An 18,543-nucleotide genomic window follows, 5' to 3' on the forward strand; every position below is an offset into this window, starting at 1 on the left:
TCTGTGTGGACGGAACTCCTCCTGGGAGTGGGGTCCTGCGGGATGTGTCCTTCTGGTCTGGCTGGTCTGAGCCATGTCCTCGGAGTCCCTCTGCATCATGGCAGGGGTCAGTGTCCCCTCCTTCCTAAGGCGGAACACTACCAAGGTGTGGACAGACCACACCTTCTTTATCCGTCCATCTGTCGGTGGCCACTGGTTGCGTCCACCTTTTGGCTACTGTGCCCAGCACTGTTTTAAGCACTTTACGTCTCTCAACGCATTTCATCTTCCAAACCAACCCCTGGGGCAGCTGATGCTGTTCTGCCCATTTCACGGAAGGGGACACAGCCACGGAGACGTGAAATGACTCGTGCGCAGCCGCAGGGCGCTGGGTGAGAGCTGCGATTCCGGAACCCGGCAGCGAGGCTCTCGTCATGGCTGTGATGCCCGTGCCCGGCCCACGCTCCCTCTGCAGCTGGTGTCGGGGGAAGCGCGCTGGGAGAACCCGAGCCGCCCTGTGGACGCGCAGCGGCAGCCTCGTCCAGCTCCGACTCGGCTTCCAGCAGCTTCCGTGCCTACGCTAACGCTACATGTCATGACCACAGGGCCCTCCCCAGCTCCCGCTGGATCCTCACGGTGTCGGCGGTGGGAAGGAGGAATCCCCGCCATGCCACGCCTGGCCGCCTTCTGCAGGAGGCCGTAACCTGCCTGAGGTCGCTCGGCAGAGCTTTGCTCTGAGTCAAACACGAGCTTGAAACGCTCCCCTCCCGCGAGCTTCACACACTGCAGCCAAAACCCGAGCCAACCGTGGGCAGGTCTGGCCCACTCCTGCCTGGTGGAGGAAGGCCATCCGTGGCTCCTGCGGTCCAGCCCCCAACCCACCCCAACAAACAGGCACCGTGACCCCCCCACTCCGTGCAAGGCCCAACCAGATGGCGGGGAGCCGGCTGTGCGCAGTTGCCCAGGGGGCCACTCTCCTCGGGGCAGAAGGAAGAGGGCGGCCCAGCACTACGGCGCATCCCAGTCGCAGCCCTTAAAGAAGAGGAAACGGAGAATCAGCAAGCAGACCGCACGGCCTCAAAGGGCAGGCAGGTGAATTGTTCAGTAAACCCACCTGTAGCCCCCTCTCCTCGGTGTGTCTGTCAGCTACGGCCGTGTGACCCGGGACTGCCCACGCTGGCTGGAAACAGGGCCCCTGCTGTCTGGTCCCCGCGGTCAGGAGTCCAGGCGTGGCTCACCCGGGTCCTCTGCTCGGCGGGTCCGGGAGGTCGCAATCGAGGGGCCCCCAGAGCGGAGTCCTATCCGCCGGGGGAGGGGCTGCCTCCGGGACGCTCATGCAGGTGCTGGGCTTTACTCCTTGCTGGCCACTTCCGGCCACCCGGGCCTCCGACCTGACAGCTCCTTACACCAGCACCGGCCACGGAGAGCCTGCCCGCAGGACGGAAGCCACAGTCGTACAGAGCCTGATGAGGGAAGTGACCTCCGTCACCTCGGCGGTGCTCGGTTGGCTAGAACCCACCACTGGGCCAGCCCGGTCTCGAGGGGCGACAGCAAGGGGCAGAGACCCACGGGGCCATCTCCAAGTCTGCGGGCCCAAGTCAGAGTAAGTAACAGTATCAGCCCCACAGGCTCTGCGAAAGGACACCAGCTCCTGCTGAGGACTGGCGCGGCCAGAGCCCTGACGAGGTGCCCTGTGACCCCCGAGTGGCTCCCCAGGCCCCCGAATCCTGGAATGAGGAACCCAGGGCTGGGCTGAGCGGAGCTGCCCAGATAACCCGGTAGGTAGGAGGGGCAGGGCTGAGCTGTTTCCAAAGCAAGGACACCCGCCGTTCCTCGGAGCAGGTGATGGCAACCTAGGCCTGCAACATGGCAGACCCCGCATACTGAGAGGGTGGGTATAGGTCCCAAATGAATTTCATTTTCCACCCAGTCTTAGACCAGCTAGACGGACAAGCAATCCCTCCTCTCCAGTACCAGGACAGACACTGTCTCAGCCTCCCGCCAACACCACCCAGTGCCCGCCACGGTGCCCAGAACATGTGAGGCCAGTTCAGCACTGGCCGGGTGGAGCTGTCTACCCATCCCTGGGGCCCCCGGGGTCTGGAGGCCAGCGGATCCCACACACTGCGTCCAGCTGGGCGCCGCCCCCCCGCGGCCAGCCCGCTGCTCTCTGCGGCGTGACCCAGCGGACTTGCGGCTCAGTCATCCTAAAGGACCTGAAGGCCAGATGCCGCATGCGGGGCAGACCAGGTCCTGGGCAGACAGACCAGCTGCAAAGGACCATCAGGGACATGGAGAAGACCTGAGAGCTGAAATCTACTGAAATGCTAAAACCTGTTGTTATGAACCAGTAAGAGAGTAAAAGGAATAAATATCATGGGAAGTCAGCTCTCGTTTTTTTTTTAAATAAAGTAAAAAGAAATGACAAGGAGAAATGTGGCCCAGGGTGTATGGAACGAGATAATGAAAGGACGGCTGGCGGGGGCGACAGGGCACCATTCCCGCCCCTTCTGAGCAGACGGGGTGGCCCCTGTGCTGGGGCCCAAAGACGGCCGCGGAGCCCGTGTGCGGCCTGGCAGCACCAGAGGCGGCACAAAGGGGCAAAAAACTCTTCCAACTTCACCCTGGCTGCCTGGAAACTTCTGGTTCCTCACAAGGAAGTGAGACCAGCCGAACCCCAAGATCAGGGCAGCCTGCACAGCCCCCCGTGATGCCCTCTTCTGCCCCACGAGCACAGAGGCAGGAGCAGAGGGACAGACACAGTCAGACACGGCCACGGCCGTGGGCGCACAAAGAGCCGCGTGTCGGGAGCGGGCCTTTATTTCCCTTCGGCTCGCAGCAGACACATGCAGGAGGGTACAGCAGAGCTCACGGAGCAGGGATGGTGGCTCCCAGCCCAGCCCCGGGGCCAGGCCGAGGCACAGTCAGGACAGCTCCGCCAGACCCCACAGCTGGTCTTCCAGTCCTGGCCGGTCCCCCTGCCTGGTCCCTCCCTGCTCTCAGCCCAGGACGGCCCGTCTGGAGAACGCCTCTCAGTCTAGAGGGGTTGCACCAGTCCCTTGCTTAACCTGACGGCCGCCCAGACATGCAATGTGGTGAAGCCTGAACTCAGGCCCTTCCCTGGGGGCTCGACCCTGCTCGAGGGCGGCACCTAGTGGCGGACGGTAGCACCGCCCGCTGCCGCAACTCAGCCCCTCAGGGCTCCAGGGCCGCTGGGCTTTCTCCACGTGCGGGGCAGCGGGGCTGGCTGGGCGCTCAGGGGATACTGAGCCTTCACAGAGTGTCCTGGGGACGACGACTCCACGCGGGCTACTGTGAGCCCTGACAGTCCAAAAGGCAGCACTGGAACAGGGATGGGAGCCAGACGGGCGCGGGGCGCGTCATCCGCGTGCATGTAGCTGTGGGCGCTTCAGAAAGGAGCGTGGGGCTGCGCAGCGCCTCACCCTGTGCCCGGGGCTCCGTGGGCTTCTGCACCAGGGCTTGGTGCCCGGCCACAGACACCCTCAGTGGCCCCTCCGCAGGCCCTGGTGCCAGCTCAGGGCCGAGGGGGCACAGTGAGGACAGGGGATGTGGACAGCAGGGCCGGAACCCGCCACCCCCGCAGCCCCCGGGGGAGCGGCCTCCCGCCTGGTGTCCGGCAGAGCCAAGTGAGGCCAGTCCAAGCCCCAGGCCGTCGGCAAAGCGCCCGGCACAGGCCGGGCCCATGGAGGCCGCCTCCCACCGGCCAGGCGCTCGCAGAGCCCAGAGTTCCCCGGGTGATGCCGCCCCAGAAGCTGCTCAAGAAGCCAGAGCCTTGGGACAGAGGAGCCGAGTGGCCTCGGGTTCCCGGCCCCCCCGGAGCGCGTCCCAGCCCAGCGCAACCAGCTGCCCCCGCCCCGCCCCGCCGCCCTAGCGGAGGCTGCACTCCACGCCCTGCAGCTTCTCCTGCTCCATGGCCCGCACCAGATCCTGCACGAAGCGCATCTCGGAGGCCACCTGCTTCGCCAGGGCCTCGTAGCGGTTCTCGAGGCGGCTGAAGCGGCGCTTGAGCCCGCTGGCCCCCAGCAGGGCGCCCTTGGCCTCCTCCTGGGCCTGCCGCTGCAGCGCCTCGGTCTTGTGCAGCTCCTGCCGCAGCCGCCGCAGGTCCTGGCCGATGCTCTCGTTCTCCTCCCGGTACCAGGCCTCCTTCTCCTCGTAGATGGCCGTCAGCGCCTCGACGTCCTCGTGGCAGAGGCGCCGGCTGTGCTCCAGCCCCCGCAGGCCCTCCTCGGCCGCCGCCACCTCCTCCAGCACCTTGGAGAAGCGCTCGAAGTTGACGTAGGTGTTGTTGGGGGGCATGCTGGAGTGCGACTTGATGGTGTACTCCTTGAGCCGAGCCGTCTTCAGGCGCCGCCGCTCGGGCTTCCGGCCGCTGTCCTCACGCCGCACGTTCCGCCGCCGGATCGCCTGCAGGGACAGAGACAGGCACCTGGAGTGGGGCCTCCGGGCCGGGCGGCCTCCGACGGTCCCCCAGCCTCCCGCTAGGACGGCAGAGCTCAGTGGTCACGCCAGAGCCGGACCCTCTGGCCCTTTTCAGGAGGCGCCACTCCTGCCCATTCTGGAAGTTTCTGTGGGAGGGAGCCCAGCTGTGTGCAGAGGGGGTAAAGAGCCAGCCCGGGCCTCCTGGGGGGGGGGGGCTCCAATACCACCACGGCACACGGTGCACACCTGCTACCACCCAGGCCACGCGCTCTGGGGACCCTCCCGGGACAGAGACCTTGTCACACACACTGTCCTTGAGTGGGAGCTGCCCCAGCCACCTCACCTTGATCCAAGAATGCTCCAGGCTCTGGGCGATGGTCATTCTTCTCCTGGAAGAGCCCCCCGCCCCATGCCCTGGTTAGTGCCACGCAGGCCATGTGCCCTACCCTCCCACGAGGCTGATGGGGAGACAGGAACAGGGAAGGGGTTTTCCAGATTCTCCTCCGAATTGCTGTTTTCCATCCCCACCTCAGATGACTCCCTACACACGGACCCCCTCCCCCGGGACTCCCCTTCAGCCTGGGGGCAAGTCCCCAAAATGCCCTTGAAACGACCTATGCCCTCCAGCGTGTCTGCTCTGCTCAGCCAGCAAGGAGCCCAAGAGGCCAGCGGGGGTGCAGGCCCTGGGGTCTCCCGTGCTTTCTGAGGGGTTTTGCGAACGGCGGTGAGACCGAACGCTGGGTCTCGCCAACTCAGGCGCCCACAGGAGGGACCAGGCAGATGCCAGGAATGAGCGCCCGCGCTGGGGGACAACGCGAGCCCCTCACCATGAACGAGAGCTCCGTGACACCCCATGTTTTAGATTTCCCTGGGAGAAGTACCCAGAAATCTGGAATGTCACACGAAAACTATCTTAAACGTCAGCAAGGAATGAACAGCTCTGAAAGACACATCGGGAGCCTGGCTAACCGTCTGTGCCGTCCCCAACTCCCAGTTACACAGAGGGGACAGCACGGAGAGACATGCTCTCAGGGGACCAGCTGGCCTTTCCTGCCAGCTCCCCCCACCCCCGCCTGGCGTTCCTACTTGGGGTCTTTGACGAGCAGCCGGCGGATGAAGTCCTTGGCCAGCTCGCTGGTGTTGCTGAAGTATTCCTCGTCGAAGTCGTAGTTCACGGCCGAGATGTTGGTCAGGGTCTCCTGCTTCGTCTCACCCAGGAATGGGGAGGCGCCGCTCAGACTGGAAGGTGGACACAGGGCTCAGCATCCCCGGCGCTTGCTCCCTGCCACCTCGGGGGCCAGACGCAGAGGCAAGCGGATGCTGTGCCCTGGGCTCCCCGACACACCTGCATCCCCTCGGAACCTGCCCCAACCAGCCCCCAGCCTCCCACCGGAAAGCACGACGAGGACGTCACACCCAGACACTGATGGGCACAGAAGAGGGGACCAAAGTCTCTAACGAAGCTGGCAGCATCTGGGCCAAACGTTTAGCGATTCCAGGAGAGCCAGCAACTTCCCAGGAGGGTGTCCAGGCCGACACCACGCCAGCCCCCGGGCAGGGTGCACGTCCCCAGCAGGACACAAGGACATCATGTGCCATTCGGAGCTGCTGCGCTGGCAGGGCCATGACACAGAGTGGGGAGTACACTTCTGGTTCTCACCCCCGTCCTCGGACATGGAGCTCCCACAGGCCTCGTGTTTTCTTTCTTTTTTTTTTTTTTAGAGGTTTTTTATATTTATTTATTTGAGAGACAGAGATCACAAGTAGGCAGAGAGGCTGGCAGAAAAAGAGGAGGAAGCAGGCTTCCTGCTGAGCAGAGAGCCCGATGTGGGGCTCAATCCCAGGACCCTGGGATCATGATCTGAGCCGAAGGCAGAGGCTTTAACCCACTGAGCCACCCAGGCGCCCCGGCCTTGTACTTTCTTAAACGCTAAAAACTCAGAAAGCGGTAGCGTCTGTGAGGGTATCTGGTCTCTAGCCTCGGTTTCTAAGCATGGTGCTAAGGTGAGAAGAGCCCTTCGCTGTCCATCACGAGCCCCTTTCAACCTTTTAAAAGGGCGCAGATGCCCCGGGCTGGGGCCGGTGGCGAGAAGCAGCCCTGGGGCTAGCAGGGTGGATCCACCCGCCCCACGCCTGACCTCTGGGGCAGGCAGAGGGGCTGGAGACTGAGCTCATCACCGACAATTCAATCACTTGGGCCTACACCACAGAACCTCCTGTAATCCCTCAATGAAAAGGCTCTGAGTTTCCAGGCGGGGAACGCCTCCGCGTGTGGAGAAGAGAGTGCACCCCCAGGTCCACGGAGACAGAAGCTGCTGCGCTCGGAGCCCCCCAGACCTCGCCCTATGCGCCTCATCAGGCCGTCTGACCCTATCTGCGGCCTTCGTAACCAAGAGGTACCAGTAAGCGGTCCTGAGTTCTGAGGGCCGCTCCAGCAGCTCTCCGGGCCGAGGGGGGTCACGGGGGCCTCTGTGCGGACACCCAGCCTGTGGCTGGCAGCGGAAGTGGGACAAGCCCTGAGCCACCTCTAGGCAGACGGGACCAGAACCGAGCGAAGACGGGCGCCTCGGTCCTGCGCGGGGTCCTGGACCACAAAGAGACAAGAGCGGGACAACTCTGGGACTCTGCCTGCTGGTGGTGTCCTGGACGCATCTCTTGGTGTTGACAAACACTCTCTAAGGCGCGAAAGTCAGGGGAAGCTGGTGAGGGGCACAGAAACGCTGCACAGTCTTTGCAGCTCCTCCCTGAGTCTAAACTTAATTCCGATCTTTAAAGACAAAAACTAACCGGAAACTATTTAAAAACCCAGCTCAAGAAACCTTCAGGGTGCATCGCCGCGCCACCTGACCTTGACAAGGGAAGAAAAAGCAGTGGGGAGGGGCGCCTGGGTGGCTCAGTGGGTTAAAGCCTCTGCTTTCAGCTCAGGTCATGATCCCAGGGTCCTGGGATCGAGCCCCACATCGGGCTCTCTGCTCAGCGGGGAGCCTGCTTCCTCCTCTCTCTCTCTCTGCCTGCCTCTCTGCCTACTTGTGATCTCTGTCAAATAAATAAATAAATTCTTAAAAAAAAAAAAAATAGCAGTGGGGGCCTGTCTGACGCCGGAACAGGGGTGAGGAACAGTCCAATCGTGGCGCCCCAGGGAATGAGGCCAGAGAAACCCCCACCGCACAGGGCAGGGCGCTCCAGGAGCCCGAGACAGGAACCATCTTTCCCTCCTCCACAAATTCATCCATCCTCCCACTCATCCTCCCGCCCAACCTCCCGCCTATCCTCCCGCCCAACCTCCCACCCATCCTCCCACCCACCCAGCCACCAAGTTCACGGAGCACTGCAGAGGGTCAGAGCTCCTGGTCCCTGTCCCTGCCCAGAAGACGTCCTGACCCAGCAGGCCCAGCACACACAGGAGGCACCAAGCAGGCACTCACAGGATGTAGGTGATGACGCCGATGCTCCTGGAGGGGATGCACAAGGAAAGAACGGTCAGCTCCACGGTGTGGGGTGGGGAGCACCCCAATTCCCGAATCTCTAACTGGCCGGGGATCTGGAGCCCGGGGTGGGGGGAACCCAGAGGCCATGGCCTGCTCTCCTTCCAGGGCCTGTACGGCCTCCGCTAAGGGCCTCCCTGCCTTGGCTCCGGGGGTCTCGGGATGGGGCACTTGCCCTGGACAGGCCACACCCACCTATCGAAGCTCCAACCAGACAGGGGTGGGGCTGGGGCCGCTGAGGGGCTCTGATGCCCACTGCACTCGAAGGGAGGCTGGCGAACCCTTCCTACAAAGGGTGGGAAGGCGACTGTTTCTTGCTTTGTGGGTCCCAGTCTCTGTTACTTGTCTGTGTTAACAACACCTTAAAAGGGGCGCCCGGGGGTCTCAGTTAAATGTCTGCCTTCGTCAGGTTGTGATCGCAGGGTCCTGGGATAGAGGCCTGCATCGGGCTCCCTGCTCAGCGGGGAGCCTGCTTCTCCCTCTGCTGCTCCCCCTGCTTGTGCTGTCCCTTTCTCCCTCCCTCCCCCTCTGTCAAATAATAAATAAAATCTTTAAGAAACACAGACCACCTGAAAACCAGAATGCCATTCCGAGCTCACGAAGCGGCTCTAGCTGGTGGGTCCCTGCTCTAAGGCAATGATGGGTCCTGCCCACACCCAACAGCACCCAACCAGGCGGATGGACCACATCCCAGCCCGCAGCTACGTCCTGGCAGCTCCCACGATGGCCAGGGGACTCCCTAAGGAGTAATGGGGCTACATGCCAGGCAGCCTGGCCCCACCACCCCCCGCCACTCACCACATGTCTGCCTCCAGACCCAGGGGCTCATAGTTGACAATCTCCGGAGCTGCAGGGACAGGGAGACGGAGGGGCAGGGTCAGACGCTGGCACATGGGAGGCAGCGAGGGGGACACAGTCACGGGGAGAGGCACAGCCCGCTTGGGGGGAGGGGCAGGGTGGCTCCAGGGCAGGAAGGCCTGGCCGCCACCTGCGGGACACCAGGACTCAAGAGAGGACACCGGGGCGTGTGGGCCAGACACCCAGGGGCCTGGGAACCTCAAACACCCCACAAACCCCGCCCAAGGCGCCGCGCAGAGCCGCACCCACGAACTCGGGGGTGCCGAAGATGTTCTTGAACTCATTCCCCGCCTCAATCTTGTGGGCGATGCCGAAGTCGATGAGCTTGATCCGTGGGTTGGGCACGTTCTTGTCCAGCAGCATGATGTTTTCTGGCTGTGGGCGAAGTGGGACTCGGTGGCTCTGCTGGCCCAGCGTCCCCGGAACAGCCCCGGATCGCCCCCGGGACCCCCCAGAGGCCACCGGCCCGCGCTCGAAAGGGCCGGACCGGCTCCCCAGACCCTCCACCCCGATGGGGCACGCCCACCTTGAGGTCGAAGTGGGCGATGCGCTTGGAGTGCAGGTAGTGGACGCCGTCCAGGATCTGCTTGAGGAACTGCGTGGCCTCGTCCTCCGTCAGCGACTCCTTCTCGGCCAGGAAGTCGAAGAGCTCCCCGCCCGAGACCAGCTCCAGGATGAGCACCACGTCCGTCTTGTTCTCGAAGATGTCGTGCAGCGTGATGATGTTGGGGTGCCGGATCTCCCGCAGGATGTTGACCTCCCGCTCGATCTCCTCCCGGCTGACCCCCCGCCGGCTGGACGACAGGCGACGCTTCTTGATGAACTTGGCCGCGTACTCCTTGCCGGTGCCCTTCTGCCGGCACTTCCGCACGATGGCAAACTGGCCGCTGCGGGGACAGAGCGGCGAGCGGGGCTTGGCAGGGGGCGGGGCTTCAGGGACAGCACCTCCCAGCACCCACCCCACCCCCGGGAGGTCAGGCGGCAGGTGAGCCGCTGGGTGGGTCCAAAGCAGCCCTGGCAGCTCTGCCTGGCCGAGAGCAGGGAAGCGGCCGCGCGTTCACGGACGGGAACCGAGTTCCTCCCGGGGCTGGTGGGACCCCACGCAGCCCGCAGCTGACAGGAGGTGTTGCTCGTGTGCGGCGGGCCGGGGCCCGAGGGCGAGGCACCCCACTCACCATCTGCGTCGGAGGAGGGGGCTGAGGGGTGGGGCGTAATTCTACACGGATTCAGTTTTCCACAGTCTATTTCATCATATTTAAAAACCTAAGAGGGGCGCCTGGGTGGCTCAGTGGGTTAAAGCCTCTGCCTTCGGCTCAGGTCATGATCCCAGGGTCCTGGGATCGAGCCCCGCCATCGGGCGCTCTGCTCAGCGGGGAGCCTGCTTCCTCCTCTCGCTCTGCCTGCCTCTCTGCCTACTTGTGATCTCTGTCAAATAAATAAATAAAAATCTTTAAAAATAAATAAAATAAAAGCCTAAGAAAAAAATTTAAAAGTCGCTAACTTCAAAGGGGCTTCTCATGCAACTGGCCACGTAAGAGCAACACACGTTTTCGAACTGACGGGGCCAGAGCCCGCGCCCCTGGAAACAGAAGCTCAGACACCGTTTCCGCGTACCTCGGCAGGTCCTTCCAGTGTCCACACAAGAGAAATGGCAACAGAAATCCACAGGGAAGCTTCTACGAAAATCCTCAGTCAGCACGATCCCCAGCAGCCTCAAGGGGGAAACAGCCAGACAGCCACCGACAGACAAATACAACGTGTCCCCCGTGTGCAGGAGCGTCCCTCAGCCACAGACAGGAGCGAGGCCTCCACGCGCTGCCCCGGGGACGGACCCCAAGCCCACGACGCTCAGGGAGGGAACCAGACACAGATGGCCATGCAGGGTGTGAGTCCACGTGGGTGACACGCCCAGACCAGGCTCCTCCAGGGATGGGAAGGGGCTCGTAGGAGCCGGGGACTGGGGGAGGGGAGGTGACAGCTAATGGGGATGGGACTGCTTTTGGGTGATGGAATGTTCTGGAATTATTCTGGGTGACAAGAGCAAAACCTCGTACACACACTCAAGATCACTGACTTGCAGGCTGTAAATGGGTGAACCGTGCAGCACGTGGACGAGAGCTCAAGACGCCAGTTATTGAAGAGAAATCCTATTTACTGCGCTCTAGGGAGCTGTCCAATGTCCAAGTTACTCTGCTGTCCAGGAACTTAGTTGTATTAACTGACTCTAACTCAAGAGCTGGCTGAAAAAGGCCAGACAGTAAATATTTTTAGCCTTATGGGCCATGTGGTTTCTGTCATAATTTTTGTGTGTTTTTACAACCTTTTAAAAAAATAAAAAGCCATTCGAGGTTCAGAGGCAGACAGGCCCACACTGGGCTGGGGCCGGATTTGCCCATAGGCAGCAATCTGCTGACTCCTCGGGGACCAAGTGTAAGACAAGGCACATGCTCCTGACGGAGACCTCAAGGTGCCACCGGGGGTCCAGAGAAGAGACATGTGACATCTTGGGGAAACGAGGGGGAGGGCGCAGAGGAAGGGCAGAGACGGGCAGGCGGTTGGCAAAGGGACCTAGCGGGGTTTGCTGCTAAGTGGACGGACCCAGGTGCCCACGGAGATGTGCTCTACCCACGCTCGGTCGGAAGACAGGGCACATTCAAGCTGGGCAGGTGGGAGGCGCCAAATCATCACTAACAGCATGGGCTCAGCGAAGTACCTCCAAGATGCCTGTTGGGGAACCCAGAACCTGTCCACAGACCTCCGCTCCAGGTAAAAGGGCCCTTGTAGCTGGATAAAGTCAAGCCTCGGAGTGGGGGTGACCCTGGGTTCCCAGGGGCCCCAGCATCCTCACAAGGTCGTCACGAGAGGGAGGCAAAGGGTGGGGGTCCCAGAGACGGGCAGACCCTCCGCTGCTGGCGGGAAGGATGGAGGGGCGCTCCCTGGGGCCCTGGGGAAGCAGCCCTACAGGTCTGTTTTAGACTGCGGGCTCCCAGACCTTTCACGTAATTCACATCCCTCTAGGCCGCTGAACTGTGGTGATCAGGGACAGCAGTGACAGGAGACTCAAACGCTAACCCAAAAGCCAAGCGCACAGGTCCGCCCAGAACAGCAGCGTCCCTGGTCAGGTCCAGCCCCCCTGCCTCCTGAACCGGCCACAACAGTCCCCCGGACACGTTACGCTCCTGCCCCCTCCAGTCTCCATGAACTCTCCCCCACCCGAAACGCCTTCCCCTCTCTTCTGCCTGCACCAGCCAAGCTCCTTCTTCCAGGCCCACGTCCGGTCCCACAACAAATCCCCAATGGGAATGACAGAGAATTCCGAACGTTCACCTCGCACCAACGGTGCTGGGCTGAGTGCTGACGTGGGGCCTCGTTTTCAAATGTAAGGACTGGTTTTCCCCGCTTGATTCCAAGCTGAACTAACAGACAAAGAGGAGTGAGGCAGGGCTCACAGGAACAGGCAAAAAGATGCCATTACAGGCCGAACTGGGTCCCCCCCAAATCCGTGCCGAAGTCAAACCCCAGCTCCTCAGAGCGGGTCTATCCGGAGACAGGGCCTTTAGGAGGTGATTCCGTCCAAGTGAGCTCACAGGCATGGGCCGGATCCAATCTGACCCGTGTCCTCAGAAGAGCAGAGAAGGACACACAGACGCAGACAGACAGCCTTGTAAGGCTACGGGGAGAAGACGGTCATCAGCTGCACGCCAAGGACAGGCACCTCAGGAGAAGTCAGCCCCGCCGACACCTTGAGCTTGGACCTCCTGCCTCTAGGCCGGGGAGAGCAAGCACTTGTGCTGTTCAAAGCCGCCTCCCCCCCCCCACCTCTACCCCCCCGCCCCCGCCCACAGTACTCAGCTGTGGCAGCCCAAGTCCACACAGAGGCACATGCCACTCCATGAAGCAGAAGTCAGAGCAAAGCCCACCCTTGCCGACCCACAGACTGACATTCCCCAACACCATACGTGCGAAGCTGAACCAAAAGAAAGAATCCTGCACCTCTGGGTCCCAGCACACCCGGCTTCGCGGCCAGCAGGGCTTGGTGTCAAGGCCGGAATCCCATGCGGTCATGGGGCAAGCTGCTTCCCTCCTCTCGGCCTCTGCTTCTCTGTAAGACTGAGGGCCAGCGCACCTGCCTTGCAGATCCCTTCGCAGGTGAACGCAAGTTACGGAAAGATGAAGTCGGAACAAAGGAACATGTGACCTCTCTAACTCATGCAAACTGCGGCCGGCGAGCAGTGTCCTCAGATCTCCCAGAGCGCTGAGGGTCGTCAGATGGAGCCGTGCCGTCCAAGATGACAGCCACCGGCCACGCCGTGGCCCGCACGCCAGTCCGAACCGAGACGTGCTGGGCATGTGTATCACAACCAGGTTAAAGAAGCTTCCTATCCAGAAAAGGCGGTAAATTTTTCCACCTGTGATTTTTGTTATGATTACAAGCAAGGTGGTAACTGTCCAATCCACTGGGTTAAATTAAACATATTAATTATTAAAATGGACCCAGCTACTTCCAAGGCGGCGAACATTATACGGGCTGCTGCCTGGCTCGTTGGGATGACTGCGTGGTACTGCAGAGAGGCAGCGGGGCTGGGAGGACCACTGACGAGGCTTCCCGTACAGTCCTTACAGTGATTACAGCACCCCCGCTCTCAGGTCACCGAGTCTGACCATGTACACATTCCCGCGGAATCAATTCCTAACGGTGGGATCGGGGGATGAAGGAGAACATACAGGGGACACTTGGCTGACTCTGGCCAAGCCACCCTCAGCGGGAGGACCTAACGCACTTCCAAGAATAAAACACGAGGTTGGGGGAGGGAGGTTGGGGAGAAGGGGGGGTACGTTCTCTACCACTCTATGAAGGAAATTCCTGAAGGAGGGACTTCAGAATCCCAAATGAGCCTGAAACACTTTCTCAGCCCAGGCGTGAGGCACGACTCAGTTACTTACATTCCATTTTGGTGACATCATGGGGCTGGTAGCTCTGAACTCAACCAAATAAGGTCTGAGGCTGGGGGGGGGCGGGAGGGGAAGGATGGCGCCCAGCTAATCTGAGAGCCTGTTCTTGGGGGGACACTCGAGGCCCCGCCAGACAGGAAATCAGCTGCCGGGCTGGAACGGGAAACCTCCGCTCTTTCCCACAAGAATGCTAAACTGTTGGCAGGGACGTGGGCCGGGACAGGAGGCTTCTCCTACAAACGTGCGCGAAAATCCATCGCCTCCCCTGAGAGAGGATTGCACGGAAGGACAGACCAACAGACACTGCCGCCACCACGGCGCTCACGCCACAGGGCAGTAACTCTGGCAGGTGCTCCGAGCACTCAATTCGACTCTTCCCCAAAGGAAACACACAGAGAAGGTCAGAGTCACAATGCAGGGACAGGGCCACCTGACCCCAATGCCTACACTCCTTGGGCCAGCACATGCCACTGACTCCTTCCCTCCCGGAGAGGAGGATGAAGGACGGGCGGGGACCCTCTCGGGAAACCCCACAGTGCCCCTCTCCCACCCCCGGAGCCCCGGTGGCCAGTCCCACTCACCTGCCCAGCTCCTCCCCCATCTCATAGTAGTCCTCCACGTCTTCCTGCCTGAACGTGGACATGGTGGGCAATCTGCCTTCTGAGGCCTTCCCTCGCTCAAGGCTGGAGACAGGACCTCAGGGCGTCCCCTCGCTGTGACCCTGGAGGAGAAAGGGAAGTAGGGAAGAAGTGAGACATCAGCTACTACTCTAAGCTGCATGGCGCGACCTCCCCACCCCCACCCTGCCCCCAGACGAAGTTCCAGCTCCTCATAAAGGGCACATGCATGCGGCGGGCCGGTCTGTTCCTGTTATCTCCCCTGGAAATCACACCACCTGAAAGGTCACTGCCAGCCCCACTGTGCCGGCTTGGCCCCGAAACTGTCCCAGGCCCACACCTCTGACTCCCCACACACTGCCCCAGCCCTTCTCTGACTCTCCCCACCCACATTCCTGCAAGTCACACACCCCCCCCACCCGCTCTGCACACCCCCAAATCCCCGGGCTCCCTCAGGCCGGTCCAACTTGCTAAGTCGTTGCACCCACACCCCCACCTCCCTGCCCACCGGCGACCTGAACGCCTCCTGTCCTCACCCATTACCCCCACAAGCCCCGGACCTCCGCACATCTCTTAACACCTTCCTCAGCGCTGCGCTGAATTCCTCCGGGAGCTGAACAATGGCTTCCAAGCGCCGGCCAGCCCCCTACCCACGGCCGCCTCCCCCTGACCTCCGCCGTCCGGCAACACTAGCCGCTTCCCCGCTCCTCGATGGCACCCCTGCAGAGGCCCGCACCCCGTCTCCCCCACCCGCAAAGGGCCGCATCTCAGAATCTCCTCCATTGCCCTCTCCCCGACTTCGGTCAAGCTCCGGGGTGCACCCCGATGGCCCCCCTACAGGCCCCTCCAGGGACCCCCAAGCCCCAGAGTCCGGGTTCGAGCGTCCCCAAGGCCGCCACGCCCCTCGCAAGCCCCGACCCAGCCCCTTCTCCTGACGACTCGTCCCAGGGGTCTCCGAGCGTCCCCCCGCGCCCCCGGATCGCCGCCTCTGCCTACCCCGCCCGCCGTCGGCCAAGTGTCCAGCCCGCTTCGCACCGTCCGCGGCCCCGTGCCGCCGCCGGCCCTCTGCCGCGCTGGCCACCGCCGCCCTCTCCAACCCCGCCGCCTCTGCCGCCCGGCCGCGCCGACCTGCGTCGGCGTCATCGCGTCAGCAAGGGCACGCCCCCTGAAGGCGGGCCCAGCCCCCATTGGTCTGCGCCCCCGCCGCTCGCGACGCCCCGCCCCCGGCCTTCTCCAGGCCCAGCCCGCTGGCGTCCGGGCCTCCGAATCCGGATGATGTGTCGCCACTGGCCGGCAGGCTCGCCTTCATGCCGCCGATTGGTTGGAACGGACGTCACTTAGGACGACACTTAGGAAGTCGGAAGACCGACTTCCGGCCCCTGGACGGAGCCGAGGCTCTCCGCCCGCCCGGGTCCTGGGGCCGCGGGGCGCGGTGCCAAACTGCAGCGTCCCTCTTCCTGCCTTCCCTGAGCACGAGCTATGGCCGCTCCCTGCGGTGGAGCCGGGACAAGTTTAGTCCCTGAACTGCAGTATCCCCCTCTAAAATGTTACCCCCATTCCCAGTGCATCAGTAAAAATGCAGGTGAGGTCAGGTGTTGCCACGCGGGCTTGATTCTTCCGACTCGTTTCGTCTCGGGACACCGGCTCAAACGGCTGGTCAGTATGGACCAGCCCGCCGTCGCAGGGGAGCTGTTACCATTCCTGCGGTTCTGCAGATGGGGACGCTGAGACCCAGAGAGGTTAAGCAGCCCACCCGAAGCCACACAGCCAGTTGATGGCGCAGCTCAGGTTCATTCCCAGGAAGCCACGAACCCAAAGCCAGTACTGAACCACTGCAGATACCACCGGACGGCAGACCTGGCTTGACTTTCGCCACCTACCCTGACCTCTCGCCATTCCCCCGAGCTCACCTGCCTGCCTTCTGACTTCGGAACATTGCACTCCCACCCAGGTGTTTGCACGAGCTGTCCCTTCAGCCTGGAGATCGCCTTCCTCCGTTCTTGCTTCAGGCCCCTCCTCCAGGAGCCGTTGCACTAGGAATTAAGTACATCTTACATTAGATGGCATCATCCCGTCTGACGTCAGTATGGAAAACTTGTCACAACTAACGAACCCACAGTAATGCACCAGCACAACCAAGTCCATTCTTCATTCAGATTTGTTCTCCCCAACATCCTTTTCCTGCCCCACAATTCCATCCAGAATCCCATCTATTTTGTCCTTGTGGTCCTTTGGGTTGTTTCGCAGACTTTCCTTTTTTGATGACTTTGACAGTGTCAAGGAGGACTGGTCAAGTATTTTGTATAATGTCTCTCAACTGGTTGTCTCTTTTTTTCCTCCATAGACTGGGGTGATGGGTTTTAGGGAGGAAGGCCAAAGCCCTTCTCAAGATACCATATCACAGGTCCAGACTATGAACATGACATTGCCGTTCACACTGACCTTGGTCACCTGGTTCCAGGTAGGATCTGCTGAATACTTTTCCCTCCCCTTCCCATATGGCATTTTTTGGAAAAAGTCACTTGTACATAGCCCACACTTAGTGAGTTGGAAAATCGTTTTTCTTGGAGGGGCAGGGGGGAAACCTGACAAACTAACATTAGACTTGGGTATATGGCATTTTCTCAGAAACAAATCCAATCTGTCACTTCAAGGAAAACAATTGACAGGATTTGTTGCCAATGGTAAATTTTAGCTTTTAAGGGGAAAAAAAATTCAAATACTTCACTTCCTTGTTGAAATTGTTAACCAATGGGAGTATTCGATGTTTTTTTTAATGAGATGTGTCACCATCTGAAAGAGCACCAAACTTGATATACCAGTATTTCCAAGGGACCAATGCAGGTTACAAAAAGGATGCCTTCAAAGTGCAAGAGAGGCCAAGGGAGTTTAATAGTAATAAAAAATTCATTAATATGGTCTCAGATCCCACATTATAATGATTCTTTAAAAAAAATTACTTGTCGGGGTACCTGGGTGGCTCAGTGGGTTAAAGCCTCTGCCTTCAGCTCAGGTCATGATCCCAGGGTCCTGGGATCGAGCCCCGCATCGGGCTCTCTGCCCAGCAGGGAGCCCGCTTCCTCCTCTCTCTCTGCCTGCCTCTCTGCCTACTTGTGATCTCTGTCAAATAAATAAATAAAATCTTTTAAAAAAATTACTTGTCGAGTTTTGATGTTCTATCAAAAAGCCACAATTAAGCATGGAGGACATGGGGAGTTAGGAGAAGGGAGTTGGGGGAAATTGGAAGGGGAGGTGAACAATGAGAGACTGGACTCCGAAAAACAATCTGAAGGGTTTGAAGAGGTGCGGGGGTGGGAGGTTGGGGGAACCAGGTGGTGGGTATTAGAGAGGGCACAGATTGCATGGAGCACTGGGTGTGGTACAAAAACAATGAATACTGTTATGTTGAAAATAAAATTTAAAAAAAAAGATTTAAAAAAAAAAAGCCACAATTACCCGGTAACAATTTTTAAAGCGCTTCGCTTGTCCACACACGGGAATGAATGAAGCTGGCTTGTCTCCATTGACTCCAACCAAAACCACATTATCACCATAAATAACACAGCAGGTTCGTGAATCTGGCTGTCTCAGATTAAGACGGACATTTCGGAGATTTACGAAAAGCCTACTATTCTAATTTTTGTTGTACTTTTCTTCATAAAGATGTTAACGCATAGGGCGCCTGGGTGGCTCCATTGGTTAAGTGCCTGCCTTCAGCTCAGGTCATGACCTCAGGGTCCTGAGTCCCACACTGGGCTCCTCCCGCTCTGTGGGGAGCCTGATTTTCCCTCTCTGCCTGCCACTCCCCTGGCTTGGACTGCCAAGTAAATTCTAAACATCTTTAAAACAATGTTAACATATAATGGGTTCACCATTAAAACATTTTTAAATCTCTCCATTTTACTTTCTAAACATGGCAAGTATCAGCAGATAAAACCCATTTAAACAAAAAAGGTCTTTCTGGGGTCCTTGATGATTAAGAATGTACCGGTGTCCGGAGACTAAAAAAGGGGAGTATTGGCCTAGAGAGACGAGGCTAACACAGTCAAAGTAAACAAAATTACTTGTGGAGCGTGACACACACACGGGGCCTTGTAACACACCACCCCTGGGGGTAGGCAGACTGACGTCTTCAGGACAGCCCTGCCCAATGGTATCCTTTTGAATTTTACAACTGAAAATGCACAGAGATGCTGTGATAAGCGAAATTC

The 18,543-nt window shown here is 60.0% G+C and overlaps 1 protein-coding gene across 1 annotated transcript; it reads right to left on the minus strand.

Moving 5' to 3' along the window:
* Window positions 1-3,844: 3,844 nt before the first annotated feature.
* DAPK3 (death associated protein kinase 3) lies at window positions 3,845-15,427 on the minus strand. The gene is made up of 9 exons (XM_032883568.1): window positions 15,329-15,427; window positions 14,297-14,436; window positions 9,289-9,649; window positions 9,008-9,137; window positions 8,703-8,751; window positions 7,845-7,871; window positions 5,506-5,658; window positions 4,763-4,808; window positions 3,845-4,404 (listed from the first exon to the last, which is right to left on the minus strand). Exons 2-9 carry the CDS (start codon window positions 14,356-14,358, stop codon window positions 3,868-3,870), a joined length of 1,365 nt encoding a protein of 454 aa, XP_032739459.1. The 5' UTR covers window positions 14,359-14,436; window positions 15,329-15,427; the 3' UTR covers window positions 3,845-3,867.
* Window positions 15,428-18,543: the final 3,116 nt, after the last annotated feature.

Source organism: Lontra canadensis, unplaced genomic scaffold, assembly GCF_010015895.1.
Source record: "Lontra canadensis isolate GAN:19392208 unplaced genomic scaffold, GSC_riverotter_1.0 scaffold88, whole genome shotgun sequence".
Lineage (NCBI taxonomy): Eukaryota > Metazoa > Chordata > Mammalia > Carnivora > Mustelidae > Lontra > Lontra canadensis.